General features: G+C 41.1%; 3 protein-coding genes and 1 long non-coding RNA gene across 5 annotated transcripts; 1 reads left to right on the forward strand and 3 right to left on the reverse strand.

Annotated features, from left to right (window-relative positions):
- Positions 1-762: 762 nt before the first annotated feature.
- On the forward strand, positions 763-4,526 carry LOC145698604 (uncharacterized). Of its 2 annotated transcripts, none has more exons than XM_081775811.1 (7): positions 763-870; positions 1,986-2,789; positions 2,856-2,958; positions 3,011-3,200; positions 3,251-3,924; positions 3,969-4,242; positions 4,290-4,526. In XM_081775811.1, exons 1-5 carry the CDS (start codon positions 835-837, stop codon positions 3,396-3,398), a joined length of 1,281 nt encoding a protein of 426 aa, XP_081631937.1. In that variant the 5' UTR covers positions 763-834; the 3' UTR covers positions 3,399-3,924; positions 3,969-4,242; positions 4,290-4,526. The 2 variants fall into 2 exon arrangements, with proteins under 2 accessions (XP_081631937.1, XP_081631938.1); XM_081775812.1 differs by lacking the exon at positions 763-870 and adding an exon at positions 1,572-1,861.
- A 2,082-nt stretch (positions 4,527-6,608) lies between these two features.
- Positions 6,609-7,513, reverse strand: LOC145698067 (cytochrome c oxidase assembly factor SCO2-like). Its single transcript, XM_081775272.1, has 4 exons — positions 7,231-7,513; positions 6,963-7,184; positions 6,836-6,914; positions 6,609-6,792 (listed from the first exon to the last, which is right to left on the reverse strand). The coding sequence occupies exons 1-4, from the start codon at positions 7,487-7,489 to the stop codon at positions 6,609-6,611; spliced, it is 744 nt and encodes a 247-aa protein (XP_081631398.1). The 5' UTR covers positions 7,490-7,513.
- Positions 7,514-7,711: 198 nt separating this feature from the next.
- Positions 7,712-10,805, reverse strand: LOC145697249 (uncharacterized). Its single transcript, XM_081774427.1, has 9 exons — positions 10,766-10,805; positions 10,646-10,722; positions 10,260-10,392; positions 8,526-8,722; positions 8,375-8,483; positions 8,238-8,331; positions 8,138-8,196; positions 7,880-8,028; positions 7,712-7,834 (listed from the first exon to the last, which is right to left on the reverse strand). Exons 2-9 carry the CDS (start codon positions 10,667-10,669, stop codon positions 7,739-7,741), a joined length of 861 nt encoding a protein of 286 aa, XP_081630553.1. The 5' UTR covers positions 10,670-10,722; positions 10,766-10,805; the 3' UTR covers positions 7,712-7,738.
- Positions 10,806-12,466: 1,661 nt separating this feature from the next.
- LOC145697250 (uncharacterized) lies at positions 12,467-13,630 on the reverse strand. The gene is made up of 4 exons (XR_014133863.1): positions 13,527-13,630; positions 13,152-13,487; positions 12,537-12,984; positions 12,467-12,489 (listed from the first exon to the last, which is right to left on the reverse strand). It is a non-coding gene; the product is annotated as an uncharacterized LOC145697250 (long non-coding RNA).
- Between the last annotated feature and the right edge of the window lie 79 nt (positions 13,631-13,709).

Below are 13,709 nucleotides of genomic sequence, written 5' to 3' on the forward strand. Positions count from 1 at the left end.
GCGCATAATTTACTGCCAATGGAAACGATGAAATCGGATGTCGAGTCAAATTGGAGTGGTGGTCTCGTGGGGGCACCAGTATCAGTAGAGATGAAGATTCCAAGGCGCCCTGGGCCAGATAGAATGAAGCTATCATCCTCAGCAAAGACCGCTTTTTTACGGAATCAAAAAATAGATAAATCATAAATGGTGCTACGAGCTGGTATCTGTTGACGGTGACGCTCAATGTCAGACTAAGTGAGTCGTCTTTTGGAATTTCTGCCGTAACTGGATTGTCTGACATTCAATCGAGTTCCGCGCAAAAAGTATCTAGATAAAAATATCTTTCTTACGCCACAAAATTTGTTTTCTTATCCCGTAGCTATAGGAGCATCCTTCTCAGAAAAATTGAGGAGAGGAGTAAGGTTCTTTGAATTTAAATCCAGTAGCTTATAGTGAGTCGGAAATTGGATCAACGCCGATGACTTGTGGCAGACAATTTTTCCTGGCGGCTCTGGAAAGTTGTACTCGTAGAGTGGCGTTATTGAATTGCTAGCATTGAGAAGCACATTGACTCTTTATTGAAATCAACGACGATTACCTCGGAGAAAGTCGAAGTAAAGCAGCTGCTTTCTTCTTTTGAATCGCGATAAAAATCTCAACATCAAGCGAGCTTCCATTCGTCGCCGAAGCATTGATGTAGAAATCGGAAACGTTTGTCAGTTGACTCTGTTTGCCAGTTATAATAGTCAAGGAATCAATGTCCAGAATAGAGAGAACTCCGTCAGTCGTGAGGATCAGGACACGGGACTCGTCTAGCGCTTGAACCTTTTTCAGCGGCTTGCGGATTCCGAGATGTTTCTTGGCGACAAGTTTGCTTCCATCAAAAAGGTAACCGATCGAGGCGTTCGTGGATATAAAGATCTTGCTGTGGCAAATGGTCAGTCCTTCAAGATGAATTCTTTCCTTCAACATGGTTCAATATTTTTGTTGCACTTTGAAGCTAGAAATCAAAGAAGAACCCTCATCTTATCGCATCCAATTGCGTCGGGAGGAATAAGGAGCTCCAAGTCAAAGACCCTCGCCATTTATGAGACGGAAATACGGGTTCGTTTCTCGCTATTCTCGGTTAACGCTCTCGAGCCTTCTAAAACGTGATTTTGTTATTGTAAAAATAATCATTTATTGATTTTATGATATACTCTTGATCATTCCCTAAAAGAGTGACCGAGAAAGATGTAAGAGCTCGTAAGATCTCTGGAAGACGAGGAGGCTATTTTCGGTGTTTTCTTACAATTCTTTCCTGTAATTTTGGAGCGTCGACAAAAGGAAAACCACGAGGGCAAATGGCGAACATCTTTCCTCTTGCGAAAAATAAACATGAGAAACAATTAGAGTCTTAGAGGAATCTGGTATCACTGGATAAATTTACTGAGAATTCTGTACAACAGAAACTGTAGTAACTAAATAAATTTATTTTGGTACCTTTTCATGTTTTCGCTAAGATTAAGGTACATCCCGGGGGTGATAGCCCCACTAATCAAAGTGTGAAGAACTATTGGTAATTTAGGACTGTAAAGTTAAGCAATTTAACATTAGATATCGTTTCTATTGTTCACTTCCCAGTATAAAATTTCTTAAAATTTTGACCTTATCGACAATAACTTATGGTTTTTCTGCAGAGCTCGTGAATGTGTGGTAGCGCTTTCGGATGAGCTTCTCTGATTGGATAAGCGCGAAAGGCGACGCGCGATCCCGAAATCGCCAGGCCGCGCAATCAATATTCAACTCCCTCGGGGACATCCAAATTCATAAAATTACAGTACAATAAGCGGGGTATCAGAGAAATCCTTTCCGGCGAACGATGGATGATGCTCTTCCTGTATGTTTCAATATAATTTTATATCATTGCTATAATTAAGTGCATTATAATCTTTTATTCTCTCTTTATCTTTTTATATTTTTCTTTATGAATAGCAAAAAAATGCAATTAGTTCTATATTTAGCTGGAGAATGTCAAAACGCTCATCGAAGATGAAACAGTAAAAGTCGAAGTCATCGAAGAAATCGAAAATACCCCCCAATATGGCGATGACGAAGTCGCCGTGAAGCTTGAATATGCGGAAGACCCTCCTCCGACGGCAGCTGTCGCCCCGACGCCAAAGAAAACTCGCCGCCTGCCATCAATCCTGCAGAAACGAGCGAAGAGACCTAAGATTTCCAACGGAGCTCAAGCTGGTCGCACGTCATCAACACTGATGTCTGCAGCACAATTCCAGTCGAATTCGCCATCAGCACAAGATGTCAATTTAGCGAGCCGCATCCTGCCAATGCCACGGCGGAATGGAGTGCCATCTGCGCTGGATGGAAGTCCTCAGCAAAAGCGGATTATCTTGCCGAAACCTAGAGCAGCTATTCAAGGAATCGCCATAGGAAATCCAGTCAAGATCAAAGTTAATGGAGTTCGAAAAACATCAACCGATTCTGACAAGTCCGACAAAATCGCGTCAACGGCTCTTCATCCCCAGCTGAGCCAGCCCGTCATAACCTCTCCGCCCGAGCTCGAAGTAAAAACTCCAGACCCGCGGGAAAAGATGAGGCCAGGAGAAGACTCAAGCCTGAAAGTAACGGGGCTGATGAAAATCAGCGGAACGGACCACTGGAACTTCAAATGGGATCTCACCGGTAGAGAATACTGCTCTCGCTGCAACAAAATCCACAACGTCGATGAGAAAGCAGTAGATGATGATGAGGGAGGTTTTCATATTGGAAATTCTGTCGCGAAGAGTCACAAATGCGTTGTCGACACGGTATGGAAAAAAGATTTTGCCGTCGAACTAGTCTTCCTCAAAGTAATTTATGTAACCATTCTTCAGTGTGGAATCTGCGGAATGGAATTAACGGGCGATTCAGAACAGCTACGTCTGCGACACATTCTTCACTGTGAAAAGGAAGAAATAGAAACTGTTCGGGGAAAAGGTAACGTAGCAGAGACACGTACAGAGGAGGTTAAATTTGTGGATAATTTTAGCCCTCTACATCGCGGACAAGGGAAAAGAGAGACGTCAATGCCGGATTTGCAATGAAGACTTTTCCAACATGATGCCCTCCGTGGAATATAGTTATTTCCGAAGACATTGCGCTTCACATGTCATCCCGGATCATATTGACGGTCAAAAGTTCTTTTACAGATGCTTCTACTGCCCAGAAAGATACAAGAGGTTTGACAAAAATTACCCTTGAAACGAATGAGATACCAAATGTTCTTTAGTAAGATGACTTATGTAAATCATCTTTTCTACCATTACCAAAATGGTGTCCACTGCGCAGACTGCCATTTTCTATCGCACGAAGAAGGAGAAATGTTTCTACACAAAATATGCCATGGGAGAGCCACGTGTCCTTCTTGTCAGGGATAAAGTATCTTTTGATAAAAATTACGGATGCCAAGATGTGGTTTTCCGTAAAGAACATCTTGTTGTTTACTATCGCTAACGCTTCTTTTTCTGTGGAATTTACCATAGAGTATTAATGTAGAATATGAACATTATATTTATCCCTCCAAAGCTGTGCCATCTTTCTCGCGAGTGACGGCTACACGACGGAATCGCTCAAACTTCACTGGCAAAGTTGTTATCACAATACTGTCGCGAAAATGAACAAATGTGGCTACTGTGGCAAGGGATTCAAAGATCCCTTTTCGCTCAACGACGAATGGCGCATGGTCGAACATTTGATGCGTTGCGGCGGAAAGCATGATAAGCGAGGGGTGAGGAAGACGGAATGCTTGGCTTGCGGAAACGAGACCGAGTTTGAAAAGAGCGTAAAGAATCACGCTCTGCTCCATGTTTTGCCAAATGCGACCGAGGATAAGCCTCTTGCTTGCCCGATTCCTGTTCCCTGTTGTTTGAATCAATGCGGGCGAGTATTTTATGATAGAACAAGGTAGAAGAGGCAAAGCTCTTTCTTTCCAATCAAATCTTTTTCAGTCTTTACCAACATGTGCTTGGAAGCTTCAACAAACGCCAATGTGCAGCTCATCAACGAGAGGAGTGCCTGAACCGCCTTCTGGATCAAACTCCTGCTGCCCTTACTTTCCCCGACCAAGATAATTCGCCAAGAGAAGAAGAAACACAAATCGTCCCGAAAATTTCGCCTGTCCCAGAAGAGAGTTCCAACGCCTCCAACAATTATTCAAGCTCCACTCACTGCCTCTCAATTTCTCCAAAGTGCCCAGTTTCCGGCGTCAAGCCAATCTAAAAGGTTTCATCTATTCACCTCATCCTCTTTCGTTCCTAAGTCTTCTTCAGTGCACCTGCAACACCCGTGAAAATCCGCCGGCCGAATATTCTGAGAAGAAAGCCAAAACCGCCAAAGAAACAAGACGTTAAAGTAGAGCTGTTAGAATCTGCCTAAAAATATTTCTCATATCTGTAAATACTATTGTATCTAACTCTTATTATACCACATTTACTAAATTAAGATAATTTACGATCCTTAAAGTTCTTCAACACTGTGGTTGAAATAAACAGAAACAAAGCTGGAAATTTATGTTGAAGTCCTCTCTCTTGATCTTAAATTTATCTGTCGAAAGAAGGAAAAACGTATTTAAAAATATACGAATTCCCTTACGATAGGTATAAGACGGAAAGCTTAACGGAAAGAGGCCAACTGTCGCGGTTTCTCCAAATAAGGTTGCTTTATAGACGACAGTCCGCCAGTCTTAACTTTTGTCAAAATATGAAGCATCAGAAATAACGCACAAAATTATTTCAGGTGTTATCCTGAAGCATATTCATGACACGCAAAATGGAAAACGAAAGAAGAACCTTTTCGCGTTCTGAGTAAGGAACTACAGAACAAGGTGCTTGCCAGATAAATCAAAGAGTCACCGAGCTTCTCCACATCAGTATGAATCATCATACTACATAATCCGGGTTTTTAAATATCTACAGTGTAGTCATCAGGAAGGACTGTGCACTGCAACTGTTTCGAAATAATCCACAGACAACATACATGTATCTTAGTACATTCATCTAGCAGACGAAGGCAAATGCCTTCGTGATAGACTCACGATGAGGCTTCGAATAAAAATCTAGACAATATAATAGTTTATTAATAATGAAGCCTCGAAGGTTGACTTTCACTTCTTTTTTCTTTGTTACACTCTTTCTAGTACTCAAGATGATTCCAAAACATCCGTTACGCTTAAGGTTAACTGAAATAAACAAATTCTAAATTTCATTCACCAATTTGTCCATTTGTCAAACAATAAGAGCGAATTCGTTTTTAAAGAATTTCAAACGCGGAGAGTGATTGCTTGAAGAAAGAATGACAAGAAGTAGTTTTTGAATGATCAGGAGATTGTATTTGATTCGGAATGTTTGCAAGTAAATGTACAATGGTTATAAATAGAGTTCAAGTGAAAGAGGCGGCTTTTCAGATCGTTTAGTAAATGATGGAGTTGCTGGGTCGGAGATAAGCGTTGCAGCAGTTCATTTCTGGGTTGAGAATGATCTTGCATTTGCTGACGGTTTTCTGGTAACCAGGTCGGTTTTGGGAAACGACTTCGTCGCATTTGTTGCAGACATCGAAGTTGCAAACAGATGATTTAGTGATGAATCGAGAGGCGCTTGTGATTTGGATAAGAGCGAAGAAGAGAGCGAGGAAGTTCATTTTTAAGCTGTTTTTGGTTGTTGTGGTATGCCTTCTAGCCTCGCTGACGGCCTTTAAATAGCTTCTGCGTAAGTATGATTTGGTGAGAGCGCTCTCGGACTCACTCACTTGAGGCGCTCCGGGTGAAGCAAAGAGGATCTTTTTTACCTGAATCGGAAAGAATGCAAGGGTGATGGGTTCAACACTTCAACTTGAAGAGCGAGAAATTTTTACGGCAATGGATATTCAAACACCTGTAATAACGATCGTAATAACTTCCAAATGTACTGCCAGAAAGATCAAATTTTCTATTCGATACGGTGCTCCTGTGCCTAACGACCATAGACTGCAGTTATGTGGAATCAAATTAGACATATCTTGTTTATCTTTAGCGATCATGCCTTATTTCTTTCAGATCAAGGCCGTATGAAGTCGGAGACGAATAGATGGTCAAGGACTTCATCATTTAGTCCAGACACGCGAACGAAAAACTAGGAGTTAAAAAGCGTCATTAACTTCTTGTACTCGCCAGGTAAATCGACGAGTCACCGAGCGCAAGCATCATGAGTATGATTTGGATTCTTTTTGCAAATCTTTAATCTTTGAGAAGCACTGTGAAATGCTCAAAAAATTCCAGAAAGCAAGGCTCATTGGAAGACTCAGGAAGACATGTCATACATTTAAAATAATAATGTTGAACGTGTGATTCCCTGATTCTTCGATGATTTCACCTAAAATAGAATGCGAAAATTAAGCCTCCTACAATCGTCATTATGACGATTCGGCATATATTATACCGTATAATTTATACGGTATGTGACGTATTCCAATGATCGTTTCATGGACCATGCCGCATGGTCCTTGCACTATTCTCCTACGAACGCGACCACTCTAACTCTGCCACTTCGATAAATGTGTGAGCTACAACTAACAGATCTGGGACTATAAATGCAAAGTTGAAACAAGCTGCACATTTATATTGAAGTTGTATTAAACTTGTTAAACAAATCGATCTGTTGCAAAATAACTGGATGCATGTCTTCCGGTGGCATTTGTCGATTCATGAAGTGATTTTGATAAACGCCGTTCGGGTTGATTAGATAAATGACAATCGTGTGGTCAAGGAGATACTCGCCCTCGTCACTTTTAGGTCCAACGCTAGAATTTTTTTTTTTGGCGAAAGTTTTACGAGCAAATTTACCTAAAGTAAATCTTGTAGTTTTTGCACATTTGCTTGATTTGCTTCGATGAACCAGTAAGACCCAAAAAGGACGGATAATCTTAATTAAAATTAATATTCTAACATAATATGAGAATTAATATTCTACCTTCAAGATAATAAGCAAGATTCTCGGGAGTATCTCGCTCAGGATCGATTGTGACAAAGACAGGCTCAAGATCTGGAAGATCTGCATTCTTCTTTCGCGCGTGATCGTGGATTTCCTTGATGTCCATTATTTTTTCCATTGTTTCGGGGCAAATGTCTGGACAGTGGGCGAAACCGAAATACATTAGGAGCCATTTTCCTTTTAGATTTTCTTTCGTTACAACTAGAATATCACGATTTCAATGATGAAAACGCATTTGCGATAGAACCTGAGTTGTCGCGACAGTTAACAAGGGTCCAATCATTCCTCCCAATGTTGTACTGCTGTGTGTTATTCCACAAGTTTTGCTCTCGCTCCTGCTTGAGCTTTTCCTTTTTAAGCTCCTCGTCATACCAATGCATGAAATACACTGAGCCCGCAACGAATCCAACAATCCCAAAACGAGTCGCAAGTGGAATTTTCCTGCTCGAGGGATTTCCACTTGATGCTCGAGCTAAGATCCTTCGAGAAAATGCCCGGTGCAGCATTCTGAAGTTAAGGGGAAAGTAATAATGAAATAAAATGGAAAAGTCAAGGGCAGATGCGAAATTCGTCTCGCGCTTTTTAGATCTACACGTGCCAGACACAACTTCGTCGCATAAACTGAGTCCGTCATTTCTTGAAACTCCTAATAAGTTCCCGGGCGCGCAGATGGATAAATGTTAAATGAGTTGGTTGAGAGCTTGTCGAGACACGAAAAATAATCCAAGTAGAAAAGAAAAGTATTTATTCGATATTTACAAGTCGTCATGTTTGGGAGAAATTTCTGGCCGCAGATACGCTTTCTTCGTGTACAGATCCCGGAAGAACAGTGGTGGGCGAGTCGCTGGAATCTAATAAACAATTTAAGGAATGCTGATGAATGATAGTTGTGGTACCTTATTGGTAAGAGCATCGTTGATGACCCGACCAGAGTCTGAGGCAAAGACAAACTTTTCTCGCGATGGAGGACGGGCTCGCATCGTTGAATCGAATAGAAGATTTTCTCGTAGATATATAAATCGCTCAGAGCCTTCGAGTACATACGCTAAAAACATGATGTAAACAAGTGGAAACGATCAAGATCACAATAACTTATTGTCAATAAGATATTTTGTCTGTCTCTCTTGAAATACACCGCGTAGAACAACACTTACTTCCTATCGAGTTTCTCAGTGATGGTTGCCCATGGCGCGTGACGAGATTTAATGATCGACTGAAATTACTGTTAGGCTCAAATAAAACCTTGAAGGAAACCTGGGGAGTGCCGTGTTAATCATCCTGCAGTCAAATGTTCTCAATCGCGTGGTCGAGCTGTCCAAATGAGTCGCTTTATGCACATGGTGAATATCTAAAAAGCGCGAATAGAATTAGGCAATTTGAAATGACTATACCTTTATAATGCTTATTGGAGTAGTCCTCTTTCTTATTTTGCTGATTGTAAAATCTTAGAGCCGGGTTAGCATTTGTCGCCCCGCGATGAGCTCGTTTCGTCGACCATTGCTATTTTTGATAACTCTCTTGTAGCAGTATTGAGAAACTTACGTGATTCTTGTACTGCGGCTTGTTACTTCGAAAAGGAAGACCATTCTGGCTGGCGATAGAGGCCATTTCCCGCATCGAATTCTCATCCGTCTCTTGCTGATTCTGCTGGGCTCGATTCAACCGGTACTTGTTCGCACCGAATCGTTTCGAATTCTGCGGCCAGGAAGAGCTACTCTGCCAGTTGACGCTACTGCGCCCTGAATATACAACGATAGAATTAATCGACATAACTAGGGGGTGCACAGTGGGAAAATCGATTTTTTTATCATCCTCTTAAAGGGATGAATGATACATCGATGGAAAGCCTGAGATCCACTGATCATTTTAACATGTGACTTGAGGTCATCGAAGGTCACGTGAGGTCACCTGAGGTCAAAATGCCATTTTTCTCAAACCCGATTTATATCAGGGTTTTTATGCATGAAATTGATCGCTGATGATCACTGATCATTTTCATCATCATAAAAACCCCTTAAAATTACCGATTTATATCAGGGTTTTTATGCATGAAATTGATCGCTGATGATCACTGATCATTTTCATCATCATAAAAACCCCTTAAAATTAAAAATGAAGGAACGGGGCTGAAACGGCCCGAAGGGCCGTCAAGCCCCTTAAAATTAAAAATGAAGGAACGGGGCTGAAACGGCCCGAAGGGCCGTCAAGCCCCTTAAAATTAAAAATGAAGGAACGGGGCTGAAACGGCCCGAAGGGCCGTCAAGCCCTTAAAATTAAAAATGAAGGAACGGGGCTGAAACGGCCCGAAGGGCCGTCAAGCCCTTAAAATTAAAAATGAAGGAACGGGGCTGAAACGGCCCGAAGGGCCGTCAAGCCCTTAAAATTAAAAATGAAGGAACGGGGCTGAAACGGCCCGAAGGGCCGTCAAGCCCTTAAAATTAAAAATGAAGGAACGGGGCTGAAACGGCCCGAAGGGCCGTCAAGCCCTTAAAATTAAAAATGAAGGAACGGGGCTGAAACGGCCCGAAGGGCCGTCAAGCCCCTTAAAATTAAAAATGAAGGAACGGGGCTGAAACGGCCCGAAGGGCCGTCAAGCCCTTAAAATTAAAAATGAAGGAACGGGGCTGAAACGGCCCGAAGGGCCGTCAAGCCTTAAAATTAAAAATGAAGGAATGGGGCTGAAACGGCTCGAAATTAAAAATTTGTCGAAAATTTTCTCCTTCCAGGAGCACTCTTCCACCAGAAAAGTCCTCCGGAGGACAAAAAAAGACTCACCCTAGATCACATGATCAGTGTTGATCATTTTTTTTGGAAAAAACGGCTTGAAAAAAAAATGTCATCGTCGGGATTCGAACGCCCACCCTTGGCCAAAAGTGAAGGATTTTGACAGAAAATCGGCTCTAGAATTTTTTCCTCACGAGACCACAAGATCATATGACTATCACTTGAAAGCGCTTGATTTGCTCTTTTATATGGTGGAAAATTACGAGGTAACCTTTTGGCACTTTTTTTCTACAGGCAAAAGTATGTTTTGTCTACCCTTGTCACGTGATTTTAGGGGTGAAAATGTGCTTTTTGGGTTTTCTTGTAATGAAACTAAATGATCCTTAGATAAAAACCAATCTATTTGTAAGGTTACAATATAGATACATGTACTATTAAATTTGCCGATTTTCCCACTGTGCACCCCCTAGACATAACAAAAGGCCCGTTCAAGTTTACCCAAAACATATGCTTTTGACCATTAAGAAGCGCTAAAGAGTGAGTTGAATTTACCTAGATTAGTACGACTTGTATCGGTCAGTACGTTTGTGATTGGAGAAGTTTGACGATTGAGATTATTCAAGGACACTCGTTTTCCATCCTTCTTCTTTGTTCGTCGTCCTTCTCCTACTTTGGCTAGCGCGCACTTTTAACGGTTATAAAAATCTCACAATATAAGAAGTAAATATGGAAGTTCCGTAATGGAGATTTCTTGCTGGGAGCGATGGGAAAGGTTACGTCAACCAGACTGACAGTTGACAGCAAGTACTCTGAGTACAGATGACATCTGTGAAAACCGATCATCCTTCCTAGAACTTTCCTATATTACTGCAGATTGCTGTAACATCGTTATGTCAAAAACGTAAAACAAAAATGAAGGAAGTTTTCAAAGCCGTTTCCTTAACCACCTCGCGCCCTGCCATGCCGCTTAGAACTGATTTTCATCCTTCATCTGATAAACAACTTATCAGCTGTTCTAGAGATTCTCTTATTTATTGAGTAATAAATTCTAAATTCACCGATTCGAGCCTTTATAAGAGCCCGTTTCCATAAATGCCGCCGGATGATCGAGAAGTGACGTATTTTGATGGACATTCATGAGGCCGTTGGATTTTCTGTGGGTGGAATCGAAGTATTGGTGGCATTTTGTAGAGGGCTGAGTATGAGAGGATTCTTTAATTTATAATTGTGAACAAGCGATAAAGCAAGATTTTCCAATGTTAATAACAAATAAATTAAAGGGGTATATAATCCCCCATCAATGATAGGCTATTATCGATTATATTTTTTATTATAAATTTTATACTTTAAAGTATGAATCCCATATGTAAAAACCATTTCCATCGGGGTGTCAAAGAACTGTTTTTGTAGTAGAGCTTGGAATGGCTTTTTGTCGATTTTTATGGTTCGTATGAATCACCATTATATCTCACCGTAGAACCGGTTCAACCCGGACCAACTTTAGTGTCTTTGACAGAATTGTAGGTCAAGATATAATCTCCAGAGCCCTTCCTTTACGATTATCGTCAGTAAAGAAAGAAGCTGACATGCGCATGCCGTAGAAGCACGAACCCAGAAGATCGACATAGAACCATTAGCTATGAAAGAAAAGTCAAATAATGCAAATTCTACTTCAAACATACGACAACATGCCTTGATAGGTTAGTTATATACTATCGATACAACATACCAATATGGTCCATTTGGTCCGTACGAAATCTTTCAGATGCGGCGGGGTCGAACCAGTTTGTCAAAGTAACCATCATATAGAACGAGCCGCATATAAATACAAAGTGCAAATGCCAGTATGTATACTTGAAGCTGTTCTTTTCATCGTCAATGTAAGGCGCATAAATTTCCTCCGGTGTCTTCGGTCTGAATCGGATTCTCTTACTTGCTTTAAGAGTCGAAATTGTACCTTGAGACACATCTGTTTGAGCAATCCAAAAACATTGGGCGCGATGGAATCGTCAGGAACTCATTGAACTTTGCAACATTTATCACAGAGCTGTAGCAACCGGATAGTACCGCTATGAAGATGGAGAACCATTTGACAATATTTTCGATTTCGAAGACGAGTGCTTCCTCTGCAGAAACAGTTCTCGCGCCAAAGAAACTTTCATTCGGACTGATGTAACCCGATGAACGAGACGGATTCTTTTTAGAGATGCAGTGGAAATTCTAGTTAAAAGGGGCTGGATTATAAGCCTTTATCAGTCTTTGTCTAAGAGAATTTTCTGTCTGGCCTTCAGACACAATATATCTGTTAAAATCGTTTATGAATCACAGCCGTAGACAAAATTACATGTTCGCGTCGACCAGTGCACCGATCCTGTTGGCTTAATATTTTCTCAACGAAGGTGAAATCCCGGCAGGACTCAGACTTATCCTTATTCGGATAGGAGTTGAGACTTGTACCAACCAGAAATGTTACGTAAAGGGTGAGAAGTGACGATTGTAAAACACTTAGACGAGTTCAAATGAGTTATGCTTGCGAAATCGCGATATTTTCATTTCTGGGTTGTTATCTGCCCAGGAAGCAGGTTATCCCTGAGGAGACAGGCATATGATTTGCCGCATATCCTCTCTATCGCAGACTCGAAGTGGAGTCTTCTCGAATGGTTTAGACAAGGTTAAGTTCTCACTTTTACGCAACAATGTACGTCTGACTTAGTAATTTTCATAACTCTCTATGGATTTTTCCGCTAATATTTCGAACTCATGGCCAGATGAGGAAGTTTTCCTAAAAAAGAAATATCAGACTAATAAAATCTATAAGATCGCCCTTACGATAGATATAAGAAAGAAACTAAGACGGAAACCAGACTTAACGTCGCGTTTACTCCGAATATAGTCGCGTTGTAGACACAAGTCCTTCCGTCGGAGCTTTTTGTGAAGATGTGGAACATCAGAACGTACGCACAAATGGAGATCCCTGGTAAAGTAATGACAAATTTCAATTATTTTTTCACGTGTTCTTTTGACGTATATTTTTATCGAACCTAGAGCGGAAACTGAAATGGACTGAAATGAAACCAAAAAGTTCAGCGCGTTCTTTTTAAATCCTTTTCAGTCGCTAATAGCAGTAATCTCAAATGAATGACGTGAATCACGAAGTAAGTCACTCGTTCCTGAAAAAAGGAGGGAAAGCGTCCAAATAAGAAGATTCCAGTGGTATCCGCGTTCAATAGCTGCTAGTTCCCAGCTGAGGGCAACATTTGTCGCCAAGTCATAGAGGCTTTTGGTGATTATTTCTAGGAGAAAATCGATGGCTACAGTAACCCGGATATCTCGTGCTCTGGAAGGTGTGGATTAACTACTCCCGGTGTATATGATCATTTTCCATCAAATGTCATTAAATAATTAAAACTTTAGATTAAATCAGACGATAATCATCCCTCGAACCAGAATAATTGAATAATTAGAAAAGCGCAACCGCCGGCGACTCCAATTATCATCAGTACATTCATCGCCGGTGAAATATTAACCTTGAACGTTGCGTACAAATTCACAAGCAAAAGGGCCGACTTCCAAAACCAAAATCCATTGTGCAGACGGGCAGAGACTGAGCGATTCGTTTTCGTGCCAACTGTTATGACGAGAAGCAAGAGATGAAAGAATGACAAATTGAAGAAGATTCTGTAGATGCCAGCTGGAGCGGTAAGATCGTCGCAATGAAACGAAAAAGGTCTTCTGTAACCTTCCACGAATGTATTGCAGACGAATGATGCATCGAAAAATCTAAGTGATAGACCTTTGTTAAGCTTGGCCTTGATGTACCTTTGCTTGACAATATCAGACAGAAGGAAGACAGATAAAGAAGTGAAGATGAACAATACAGAAACGTACATAAAACGAGTCCCTGTTGAAGCCTTTATAGGCCTTGTTATCGGATAAGACGACACTGCAATCAAATAGAAAATAAGATTACTCTTCCTTGATTCGAGTTGATCTTCATTCACT

Source organism: Oikopleura dioica, chromosome 2, assembly GCF_907165135.1.
Source record: "Oikopleura dioica chromosome 2, OKI2018_I68_1.0, whole genome shotgun sequence".
NCBI classification, from domain to species: domain Eukaryota; kingdom Metazoa; phylum Chordata; class Appendicularia; order Copelata; family Oikopleuridae; genus Oikopleura; species Oikopleura dioica.

What these genes read in the sequence shown, in the direction of transcription:
- LOC145698604 (XM_081775811.1), top strand. Translation starts at nt 835, where the DNA reads ATGTTTCTTGGCGACAAGTTTGCTTCCATCAAAAAG. An exon ending in AGTTTGCTTCCATCAAAAAG is followed by an intron (nt 871 to 1,985) that starts GTAACCGATCGA and finishes TTCTATATTTAG; the next exon opens with CTGGAGAATGTCAAAACGCT. An exon ending in TGCCCAGAAAGATACAAGAG is followed by an intron (nt 3,201 to 3,250) that starts GTTTGACAAAAA and finishes AATGTTCTTTAG; the next exon opens with TAAGATGACTTATGTAAATC.
- LOC145697249 (XM_081774427.1), bottom strand. Translation starts at nt 10,669, where the DNA reads ATGGCAGGGCGCGAGGTGGTTAAG. An exon ending in CAGGGCGCGAGGTGGTTAAG is followed by an intron (nt 10,393 to 10,645) that starts GAAACGGCTTTG and finishes AACCGTTAAAAG; the next exon opens with TGCGCGCTAGCCAAAGTAGG. An exon ending in ACGATGCTCTTACCAATAAG is followed by an intron (nt 7,835 to 7,879) that starts GTACCACAACTA and finishes ATTGTTTATTAG; the next exon opens with ATTCCAGCGACTCGCCCACC.
- LOC145698067 (XM_081775272.1), bottom strand. Translation starts at nt 7,489, where the DNA reads ATGCTGCACCGGGCATTTTCTCGAAGGATCTTAGCTCGAGCATCAAGT. An exon ending in TAACTGTCGCGACAACTCAG is followed by an intron (nt 7,185 to 7,230) that starts GTTCTATCGCAA and finishes GTGATATTCTAG; the next exon opens with TTGTAACGAAAGAAAATCTA. An exon ending in AACTACAAGATTTACTTTAG is followed by an intron (nt 6,793 to 6,835) that starts GTAAATTTGCTC and finishes AAAAAATTCTAG; the next exon opens with CGTTGGACCTAAAAGTGACG.